This window comes from Thalassophryne amazonica, chromosome 19 (assembly GCF_902500255.1).
Source record: "Thalassophryne amazonica chromosome 19, fThaAma1.1, whole genome shotgun sequence".
NCBI classification, from domain to species: Eukaryota; Metazoa; Chordata; class Actinopteri; order Batrachoidiformes; family Batrachoididae; genus Thalassophryne; species Thalassophryne amazonica.
This window is the reverse complement of record NC_047121.1, coordinates 47,023,386-47,035,684: the sequence shown is the minus strand read 5'-3', so window position 1 is coordinate 47,035,684 and position 12,299 is coordinate 47,023,386. Positions and strand designations below refer to the sequence as shown.

Sequence of the window (12,299 nt, the reverse complement as noted above, 5' to 3'; positions counted from 1 at the left end):
AACATTGTCTTAAAAAGTTGCTGTTTTTATGTCACAAAAATGTGCCAAAAAAATGTTGGGAACATAACCATTTTTTTTTCCTGTAAAAAAAAAAAAAAAAAAAAAGGAACTTAAATTTTCCCTTTCAATGCCCTTGGCATGTAATATGATGTCTGTTTTACATGCAAGACACGAAAACTTTAGTAAATACAGCTCTGTTTCGGTGAAAAAAATTGTGCTGGAAACTTGGCGACCATCCATTTTACTGCTGTGTTCTGATCATATGGAAACACCACATGAAAATTCAGTAAGGTATATCTTATATATTATATACCAATTCTAAGGTGGAACTATGCCAGTATACAGAGGTATATCTAAATATCTAAAAAGGAAAAGTAAAATAGGAGAGTAGAAAAGAGTAGAGTAGAGCCACTTAGGTGCCTGGTCTTGAGATTCAGGGATGGTAGGTTAAAAGGCTTTTTTATGCCATGGGAACTCTCCCTACCCACCCAAGCAGCTCAAGAAAAAGGTATATATAATATAATAAATAATAAGACATAAGAAGGATAAGACATCACAGGAGAAGATTTTAGTGTGTAGACTAGTGGTAAAATCAAATATAGTTAGTAGGCTAAGCTATAGAAGCAGAAGCTATGAGTGTATGAGTGTACTGGTATCTATCTAAAGTAACTCTGTTAGCATACTATAGGAAAATAAAAATTATAATCATTATGCTATCAAATGGAAACTTAAGAACTTAGGTACTATATGTTGATGTCTTTACAGGAACACAAACTGATGAATCATTAAAAATCTACACCATGTAAAACAGAATTGTAAATGGCAAAAATAAGCTAGTTATAGTAGAAGAGCTAAATTAGCCGTGAATAAGTCAACCGTACCCAGCAAGCTAACACGATAAACAAAAACGGTAATTAGTGTATAAAGTATAAACCTACTATAACGCTATTAACAAATACATATAAAATAAATGTGGGCAAAAGTATGAATTAATGTATGACTACTATGTGAAATTGCTGACAGATGTTTACTGTCAGATCTTTTTAATCTGCAGATGTGCATTATTTAATTTTTAAATGTGCTTTTTTTTTTACTTTTTATCAGTTGTATATTCTCTGAGAACTGGAGTTATTGAAATGCCAGTGTTTTTTATTGACTTTACGTATTTGCTGTATTGAGGGCAGTGGTGGTGACCAAGTGGTTAGTGCTGTTGGTTTCAGTACGGAAGGTTCCCGGTTCAAACCCTGCTACATTTCTCCATGTAATGTGGAGTTGCGTCAGGAAGAGCATCTGGTATAAAACTTGTACCAATTCAACATGCAGATCCACTTTATTTACTGTATTGGAAAAGTATGTCAGGCAGATCTGTTTGGAACATGGCACTGCAAAGTCCTCGCTACATGAAGAAAATGGAGGAAAAAGTTATCTAAAAGTCACTCTGAGGCTGTCTGTGCAAAGCAAGTCGTGTCCCCCCACTCCCCTATTTTCTTTTAAATTAATCACGACATAAAAATAAAACTTAATTTAGGGGTGTTTTATTATTAGTATTTTCCAATAAAATAATGATTTCCACATTGTCTTTCAAAGTCTATTGTGCTGGCATATGTTTGTGGGGGGAAAATTACTTTGGCCTCCGAACACCAAACAAGTCAATGAGACATTTATGTACCCTAGCTATGCTGAAAGTAAACCACAGTAACATGTGTTATCTTGTTGTGTACTGTGAGCCCACATACTTCATATAGATGGCAAGATTGAATTCATTTATTGCACTGTTTGATCTCTTTGCAGCGCTAAAGTTTAATATAAAAACCCTCATGAAACGGTGCAGTAGCCTTTAAATGTAGCAGTTGTCTTCTTAAGGAAGGCAAGCTTTGAACGTGTAGTGCAGAAAGGAGGAGGTCTGGAGCAGTAGCTAGTTGTTCGTGGGTCGATAAGTGATGATTTGTGCAGATGTCATGTTCTGCCTTGAAGTCGCTTTTTCCCCCCTGTTCCTCACTGTCATTGGGGGAAGGTGAGCTATAGGATTTAGGAGGAGGAAAACCCACTACCTGAATCATATACAAGACTAAATCATTGGCTGTTGGATTTATGGAGACCATGCTGACATCTAGACTGTGGTGTGCTAATAATCTGAGTTTTTGTCATGAAGAACCCTGCTGGGCCTACAGCTGGAGGAGGTTTGTATTGTAATGAACACATTAATTTTGCTTTATCAACTGTGGAGGTAGAGACAACCTTCCTTTGGCATTACTGCACCTTATTTGCAGGAATTATGAGTTTATTTTAGTATCTAAACATTTGTTGGATTAATTTTGTTTTATTGCCACTGTTGTCCCCAGTGAGTGGTGCAGTGACCAGTCTGTATTGTGGTGGTTTCTACGGAGACAGCTTTGTATGTGTGCAGATGTGGGGGGTGCATGTGAAGGAGACAGTGTTATTGAGATATGCTGCTGTCAGCAGAAGGAATCAATATTGTGTTGTTAGGTTCAGCAGCAGTTAGTCTGTGCACGCATGTCTCTGTGCAGGTTGAGGCATGTTGAAACCCCCATCCACACACAAGACGTGCCACCCCCACCTTTTTCAACAGACAGGCAAGGTATTTTTGAATGCGACACTTTCATGTGCAAAAACAGTGGGTGAGCATTCCTGTGGAATAGCAGGCAAACATTTTGTTTGCTCAATTTTGCCACTAATTTTTCCAGTAATCAACCAAGGGATTTTTGTGTGTCTTGCATATGCAGTATGTTTGTTTTTGTTGTTGTTGTTGTTGTGTACTGCATGCATTAGTATTTGGTTCAAGTACTTTATGGGAACAAAGCATGTAGACAGTTGCAATGCTTTGCCGCCACCAACTAAAATTTTTCCCCTTTGGTTGACGTTAGAGGTCTGGCACATTTGTTAGCAGAAGGTGAAGCGGAAAATTGCATTGTCAATATCTTGTGTAGGTCCTGACATGATGCATTTTAGGCAGTGACCTATGATTTGACCTTGGCATGACCTGTGTTGTTTGAAGTCTGTATACTGAGTTTTTCCACAAAGTTTCATTGCAGTTGCAATTTGTGTTTTGAAGGTATTGCCACTCCGAAGACCTCTGATTAGATAGTGGGGCAGCATAGCAAAACATTTGTGCATTCTGTGATAAAGACATCAAATTTGACACACACATTCTTAATTAACTATTTATTTTCAGATATGGAGCCATCCTGGAGCTGACCTCTGATGAGCTGGAATAGTTTTGACTGTTGAATGCTTGGTGTCCAAAGTAAAGGTCAAACAAGGTCAACGTCCATTGGATTCTATGACATATGTTACCCCATAACCTGATAACTAAGCATGACAGATGGTGAAAACTATTCCATTTATTAATCCTTTTATTTCAACCAATAATTTGCATCACTTTTTACCAAAATGGAAGAAAAGTTAACTTTTGACCTCTGTACAAACTGAAACTGGCCTTTGTCATCATTTTTGCTGTTTTTACCCCATAACTCCAGAACATTCAGTCATAGATAGTCTAAACTATATCTTTTTGGAATTGTTATGATCAGACAAATAATGTGGTATAGTTTTCAACATGATTGGAGCGTTTTTAAATTTTTGACCGCTGTGTAATTCTTTATTGACCCCTGTAGCTCATTAGAGGTCAGCTCCAGGATGACTCCATATCTGAAAATAAACATTAGTTAATTTAGAATATGTGTGCCAAATTCTATGCTTTTATCACAAGGTGCACAATTATTATGGAAATTTTAGCTAAGCTGCACCACTAAGACATCTGTTCTTGACATAACCTGTGTTGCAAGAGGACAATCCATCAAGTTTGATTGAAATTGCTCTGCATTTTGAAGATAACACCACAGACAGGCATGGCCATTATAATACCGCTTTTGTAGTGAGGCTAGCTAGGTGAAATCCTAGAAACGTGGTTGGTTTGCGTGTATCCAATAATGTGCAATGAGCTAATCTCCTGTTCTCAAATTCCTCACTAACTGATCTACCTTTTGAGAATGCACATGCCAGAAATATTTACATGACTAAGAGCTGTTCCCTTTTTTCCTCCTACAGATGAGAAATATGTCTGCTAAACACCACTCTGAGGGACCCACATCTTCCTGAAGCGGTAGAAGAAAAAAAAACACAAAGGACCATAGAAGGAAAGGCATATCACCCTGCTTTAAAACATCTTTGGACTTACCATTACCACACAAATGTGGACCTCCCAAAACTGTGTCATCAAATAACCCAAGCAAGAAAAAAAAAACTACGAATATAAGACATTGAACTTCGCCGCAATGTCTGACCATAAAGACATGACACATCGCCACCTGCGGCACAAATTACAGAGTCTCGGCCGAAGACTAGATGAACTGGAAGAAGCTACCAGTAAGCTGCAGAAATCTGAGGATGAGCTGCTTGACCTTCAGGTCAGTCCTGATATAATTTTATGTATCTGTATCACTATGTTGGTGCATTTCATAAATTTGTGAGAAAAGTGAGGTGCAGTAGCACTTCAGTAGATGAGTAGATTAATTAATCATCTACCACAATATTTTTACAGGACAAGATCATCCAGGCAGAAGGCAGCAACTCTTCTCTACTTGGAGATGTAGAAACCTTGAGGAAACGTCTCCTGAAGATACAGGGTAAGGATGAGGAGGTACGCAAAGCTGAGGACCTCTGTCGCACAGTAAGAGAGAAACTAGAAGAGGAGGAAAACCTTACAAAGGAGCTGAAGGCTGAGACTGAACGTCTTCAACGGAGGATGGCAGAACTGGAAAAACTGGAAGAAGCTTTTGGGAAAAGTAAGTCTGATTGTAGTCAACTTTGCCTCAGCCTCAATGAGGAGAAGAACTTGACAAAGAAGCTTTCATCGGAATTGGAGGCTCTTAAAGCCCGTTTGAAGGACATTGAAGGATCTGAGACAAAGCTTGAAAGAGCAGAGCAGGCATTGGCTGTGGAACTGGAGAAACTCAAAGGATTCACACAGACGTTTGTGAGTGAGCGTAAGAGGCTTTTGGAGAAGCAGAGAGAAGATGAGAAGATCATTCTAAACCTGAGAGAAAAACTGGAACACCAGAAGAATCGTCTCGACATGTCTGCAGATCCTGGTTGTGCAGATTTAATGAGGTCCCGGATTGAAGGTGAACTGTCATGCACTGGGCTTTTCACAAGCAAAGTGACTGGACGCAAGAAGAGCCTTGAGTACTTGAAGTTGACTGATGGTGACATTAGTCTCATAAACAAATCTGAAAATAAGAAAAACAGTAGCTTGGGAAGTCCACAGGAAGAGGACAACAAAGTAAAGGAGTTGACCCAGGAGATAGAGGGATTGAAGAACCGCCTTAAACAGCTAGAGATTGTAGAGGAAGACCTAAAGATCTCGGAGTCCAAAAATGGTGAACTTAATGAGAAGTTTCAGATGGAAAGGAATCGCACTCGACAACTGAGTGAGCAAGTAGAACAGCTCAGGACACAGCTAGGTGGAAAAGGTGGAATTAGTGGCCATGGTACTGGTAACATAGATAAACATGGCAATGGAAACACGGACATTTGCCTCAACAGCCCTGCTAAGGTCATAGAGAATGGCAAAGCTGAGAATGAGGAGATTATTGTGAAAGGTTTCAGACAAGAGAAACCTAAATATAGGAGTCCAGCAACAGTTTCAGAACCAAGCTCCCCTAAACACAGGAACAGGGAGCGTTCTCCTCAGCACAAAAGGGAAACCAAGCTGAAGAGTAAAGAGCTAAGCCACTCAGAAGAAAGTTCTCCTAAGCCTGTTAGGAGAACCCTCAGTCCTGCTCAGAAGAGCAGAAGGACTCCCAAAACCACAACTTCTACAGTTTCATTTGATAATGGATTTAGAGACACAGGAAGAGGAACAGAAGAAAAGATAAAAGGGGCAGCTTATAGTTCTGTAAATGCATCCTCTGCTGATCTCAAAAAAGTCTCTGTTCTTAGTCGCTACCCTCCAGCAGCTAATGACCAGAAGCCACTGAGGACAACTCATAAACAGAGTGATGGTGAGATTAAAAAGAGCAGAACAGAAAAGTTTTCAAAAATGTATGTAGGTAGTGATAGTGAATCAAACAACTCTGATGTAGTGCCTGAAAGCTCCAGTAATGTCTATGGTATTACTGCACTTGACAAAGACACACCATCTGCCTCAGATCAGGAATCACTGGACCAGGTTCAGGATTCAAGACCTGTTCCCTTAATTCTCCCATCTAATCTATCCAAGGCTAATGGGTCATACACTGCCCACAAATCCCACATCACTCCACTGCTGCAAAATAATCAAGGGTCAGAGGGTCATTCCTCTGCCTCAGAAACAGAATCTACTGGTCCAAAGCCCTCTGAATCAGAGCCTGTAACTGAGGTGATAACTACAACTGCAAGCAGTCGGTCTGTAAACTCCAGGTATCCCAGATACTCCCATTTTCATGACTCAAATTCAGAGGGTTCTTCCTCCAGGAGCTCATTTGATGGGGAGCTCCACAACAGAACATCATCTGATGGCAGCCACCAGGAACCCACACATACACTATCAGGGATTGAAATCCATCGAGTGTGCAGTCCACGGGAGGCGTTGAGGTCAAAAGCCGTCATCAAACCTGCAATTGTTGAGATTGATAGGAAAGAAATGATGATTTCTGAACCCTTGTCTGCCAATGGCAAACCCAAAATTTCCACCAAACCTATTGTGACTTCCACTAGTAAAATGACCAGTAGTATAACCATCTATCCCAATGACCCAAGCTCTTCCAGGACCAGCAGCCGCAGTAGCAGCATTTCAAGTGAACCGATGCCCATCAAAGAACGCCACACCTCCACCAGTAATATCCTTATTGGTAAGTTATTTATCATTTAAGAAATTTACTCCTCGGTGTCACCCCAACCAACAGGTTCAGTCTCACAGAATTTAATATACCCAAAATCTTCAGGCATTTAGGGCTCTGTCATTTCTCAAAACTCAGTGGGATTCATATCATTGGACATCCGATAGGCATATGCATCATGATACCGTTACATTTATGTGCTTAATACTGCTTATATAAATTTTCTTTCATTTCATTCATAAATTAGTGTATGATGGTAGTGTGTAATCCAGCTTTGATTGCTTTAGGTATACTGCTTAATGCATGTTAGTTTTGTTTTTTGTTTTTTGCACATTTTCACCTTTTCTTTGCCTTTACTCTATCCCAAATTGACATCACAACCTACATGCTTGTTCAATAACTGATCCAAAGACCACTCATAATTTTCATACTTATTGCATCCCTAACTCACCAGATTTGATTTTAAAACTAGAACCCCAAACAGACCATTTATGTCCTTGCATTGGACACTGCTTCAAAAAAAAAGTAATAATAATAATTATTATTATTATTATTATTTTGCTTCACACCTCACTTTAGTTATACAGAAAGTTAAATAAAGTAAACATTTTATGGGGGACGTAAAGGTCTAGTGGTTAAGTGGTGGACTTGAAACCAAAGGATCCTCGGTTCAAACCCCAGCCAGAGCAAAAAATCACTAAGGGTCTTTGGGCAAGGTCCTTAATCCCCCATTTGCTTCTGGTGTGCAGTTGAGCACCTTGTATGGCAGCACCCTGACATCGGTATGTAAATGAGTGAATGAGAGTGCTTCTGATTCAGATGGAAAGAGCTATATAAATGCAGTCCAATTACCATATGGCTCATCAATTCCACTTTGTGTCGAGTTGTAGTAAAACTAAAGGTGCCCTGACACTTGCACAACTTTGATGCATGCACGTCATCATGACAATCCCAGCCGCTGTGTTCCCAGCTGGACGCCACCAGCCGGCAACCGGTGCTTTGTTTCACCAGCTGCCACTCGCTCTGGATGCTGTGTATATAAAATAATTATTTCATAGCGGATTAATCATTTTCTCTGCAAGTTGGCTGCTGAAAATGGCTCTAATCGCTTCCTGAATCACAGAGGACTGCTCCAGCAGCAGCCATTCGCGCATGTGCACTGAATGAGCTGGAGAAAGCATTTGGAGCTGTCTAAAAAGGTAATTATTTGTCATGTTTATGTTGTCATGGCTTGGTAAAACAGTTGCATGTTCCTTCCTTCTTGTGGGCAGCTGTAAAAGTATGTTTATGATACGTACAACATCTTGTTATAATCCTTCAGATAAGTTGCGCTCTGATGCGGTGCACTGATGCAACAACTCGCTCTGTTCACTTCTTTACTCCACTTGATGAGCTGCACGTAGCGTTGGCAAACAGATCGTGCCACGTTGCACGACATTTATGCATGAAAGATTTTTTTTGAACATTTCAACATTTCACGTTCAGTCTACACCAGTTAAAGACTAGTTTCCTCTCCTGCACGACACAGGTCGTGCAAGTGCGTGCATCAAAGTCGTGCAAGTGTCAGCGCATCTTAAGGCACCGAGTACTATTGACTAAACATTTTAGTTGTTGAAAATAAATATTAATAGTATGAGTATATGCAAAAAATTCTTCGTAAGTGTTCCTAAGGTTGTGTGCGTTTTTTTTTTTTGTTTTTTTTTAATGGGGGGGGGGGTTCATCCTCTTCCTCTATGGCTGTATCCATGGCCTGCACAGTCTGAGCAGGAAGAATGGAGAACTTTTGTGTTTATGTGGAAAGTGCTACTTGATTGACAGGTAAGAAGGTTCCTTCTGTGCTTTTATTTCATGCTATCCTCAGTAAGAGACTTAATGCGGATTTATAGGGAAAAACCAAAATAGCCCCACCACCCACCCCCTTTACTCACCACAGTTGTGCTGCTGTTCTGTTTTCATCTACTGTTTGGTCTATGCCAGCGGTTTCACTGAGGAACTCATCCCATCTGCTCAAAGGGATGTTAATCAGTGAAATCACCTGCTGGAGTCAGTGGCTGCAAAGAAAACCTGCACCCTCTTGGCTCTTTCTGGAATACTTTGGATACCACTGCTCTATGCGAACACACCCAGATGAGATTAAATATGTTTAACTCACTGCGGGTGTGCTGTTCTTGTTTGTTGCACCGCTAGTTGCACTATGAGACACAGTGATGTGACACAAACTGTTTTTTCAGCATGAAGTACTCAGAGCTGCTCAAAGCAGCAGCCTAACAGCTTTCCACATCCAGCGTTGACATATTGAAAGTTTGGAGACGGAATTACTGGTACCAAACGTCTTAGACCAGTGCTTCCATAATACTGCGACCTGGTATAGACCATTATCAGGGATTTATCAAAAGAAATGCTTTAGCACATTTGGTCAGAGTGTGACGATTGAAATACCACCTTCAATGCTACTGTTTACTTTTTTGTTTTTTAAAATACGTAAACGGTGACTTCTTCCTTGAAGGGTTATGGTGTACTAACAGTTGAATTTGTCTCAACTGTGGCAGGCCCCACCAGTGAGCACCATGGCAGCATCGCTGTCCCATATGAAATCTCCATCCCCAAGAGTGATATCACTTTACGGCCATGCCAGGACTACGACTATGGAGTAGACAACCATGATGATCCCCCACATATGTCTGCTTTCCATGTCAGTTCCAGACTGGAGACCTCTGCCAATCAGCTTCGTTACCGTTCCAACAACTTTAGTGTTCAATCTTCGGATATCACTTTCGCAGACTTGAATGATGTAGAATCAGGCTTTGAAAGCAGTGGCACTAGCACTACCACAGTTGCCAGCTGGCAAAGGCGGAACTCTCAAGAAAACAGTTTACCAGAGACGAAAAATGTAACTGTAAGAAGCACTTTGAGGAACCGGGGCAATGCGTCAGTGGAGGACACAAGCCGAGGAAGAGGGGGTCCAAGAAGGATGACTGATGGTGCATCGGAAGATGAGGCAGAGGCCTTGACCACGTGGAAGGCCTACCGGGCAACCACCGTCCTTGACACAGAAGATGATTTCAGCAGTGGAGGTGGTGGAAATTTTGCGGCACAGAAGGGAACCAAGTCTTCCCCTGCAGAGGTAAGAGACCAACTAAAGACATGACAATATGGGACAGTGCTTTCAATGAAAATTTGATTATTGACTCACATCTGTTGCTTGTTACATGACTAATCCTATGTGAAAGGAAGAATGAAGGTGGAAAACTGAGTAATGTCGCACTTTCAAATTGTTTTGTATTCTAGGTGTACATGCGTAGGATCAACAACAACGTGGTTAGTAGCAATAGAGAGGTTGAGGAACTAGGTTTACGTCGAGGCAAGCAGTCTCCAACCATGGAAGCAGGAGCCCTGGGAAGGTCTATACCTCATGCACCTGTTGTGTCTCAGTCCTGGGGCCGACCACACACACATCTATCACTGGTAAGGACGAACTGTTTCAGGATTTGATATCTTCGACATAAATTTTAAGACTTTTATATGAAATTATGACGCAAATCATTGAAATGGGAATAGCAATATTTTTAGCATTTGGCTGTCAATATGCTAGATGTGCATATATATATATATATATATATATATATATATATATATATATATGCACACACACACACACACACACACTAAAAGCATCGCGAGACACAAACAGGGGAAATTGCATTTTGTTTGTTTTTTTATCTTCTTTCAGTGGCCTTTGCTGTGTAAGACAGGTCTGTTTATTGCAAATAGTTTGGTAAGAGAAGCTACATTATGTCAAATGTTTGTCATACTACTATAGACTTGATATTGGCCCTGGATTTTATGTATGTTTTATATGGTTGTATGTTATATCATATCTTGGTCTTGAGTGCCAAAATGGGTTATAAAGTACAATATGCAATTACTGTTCCTTCCTTTACACAGTAGTATTGATTCTACAGACTGTATTAGGGGAACTATGACCATTATCTTTGCACACCCCCACCCCCCAAGGACTAAACCAAACCAAGTTTTTTAGGTTCCTTAGATGACCCCAAAACACAATCAGGATGTGCCCAAAAATAAAAACTGGCCTCAAGCCATTTATCCAAGATGGCTGCCAAAATAGTTTGTTTGTTTTTTCCCCCTCACTAAAACACCAATGATTTCTGTCATTATTAAGTCTATTGTTTGTTCCTACTATGTATTTTAATGATAAGGGTCTAATCTTAAACCCATGAATAAATTTAGTTTAGGCACAAATGAGTTTGCTGTGACCTGCAATGGTCTTCCCATTGAATCTCTGCAATATTTAAGTTGTTTATATGTTGTTTGAAAGTGTTTTAGTGAAAAACAGCATTTTGAGGCCAGTTTTTATTTTTGGGAACATCCTGATTGTGATTGTGTCTACCAAAATGTTTGTCCTCCTTTGAGCTTTTATGTTTGAATGTTTTAATGACTTCACATTTAAAAAAGCAAAACTGAAAAAATAAAAGAAAAAAATCTGCCATTTTTATATAAAAATTTCTGAAAATGATGCCCTATAAACTCACAGTGAAAGTTAAGCTCAGTAGTATTTCCATAATAAAAAATATAAAAGCTAAACCAATACTGTGCAAAGGTGTGGAAACGTTTAAATATAACACAGCTAAATCATCACTTTCATAGACAGTTTTCTCGAGACAATTCAGGGGATGGATACATGAACATTTTTGCAACTGAATAGGTCTTGGACTTCGTCAATCTTTAAGAAATACAAAACGTATGGTGCTGTGTGGTTAATCTGTCTGGAGGAGATATTTCTCAAAAAAATGAATGAATGTGCAAGAAGGATATCCTAGCTGGCACAAACTAAATGTTTGAAGACAGATGTACAGATGTACCTTGCATTATCACTTCCATTCTGCAAAACATTTGGCCACAGACAGCCAAAGGAGTACAACTGCACCGCTTGGCTCTTGGCATGTCCACTTTGCATGAGAACTTCTTTTTTTCCCCTGACATCAGGCTCTGCGACTTCAAGCTTAGCAAAGCAGTTCTGTAGGCCACACTCCTGCTGCCCAAGTAAGCACAAAGAAAAAAGGGTGGGACAAGAAAGCGGGAGGATGGAAATGAAAAAGACCTCAACAGGGGAAAAGAAGGTTAAGAAAACCTCAAGGAGAAGAAAATAGCTTTCAGACGGTATCGTGCCACCACATTACAGTCAGTGCTTCTGCCCGGTTGTGTTGCTATTTAATACAAACTTTTATGTAGATCACTGTTCAAACACTTCTTATTTGTTTGTATTTAATCTTCACATATATGCTTTTTTGTTTGCAAGTACATCCACAGCTGAGTGTGTGTTTATATGCATTTTCATTTTGAACTTTATTTTTCACATATTGTACAGTAAACTGTATGAAACTATATGGAGTCATGTTAAAAACATGCTAACTTTATTGGTTCTGTCCATCCAGTTGG

General features: G+C 39.9%; 1 protein-coding gene across 2 annotated transcripts in view; it reads left to right on the top strand.

Moving 5' to 3' along the window:
• The window catches only part of luzp1 (leucine zipper protein 1), a 136,738-nt gene that overhangs the window by 112,029 nt on the left and 12,410 nt on the right, over positions 1-12,299 (top strand). For both annotated transcript variants that reach the window (XM_034159735.1, XM_034159734.1), the window contains exons 2-5: positions 4,069-4,427; positions 4,562-6,851; positions 9,389-9,963; positions 10,128-10,304. In XM_034159735.1, coding sequence (XP_034015626.1) covers positions 4,296-4,427; positions 4,562-6,851; positions 9,389-9,963; positions 10,128-10,304 — 3,174 coding nt within the window. In that variant the 5' untranslated portion in view covers positions 4,069-4,295. The remainder of the gene's footprint in view (positions 1-4,068; positions 4,428-4,561; positions 6,852-9,388; positions 9,964-10,127; positions 10,305-12,299) is intronic.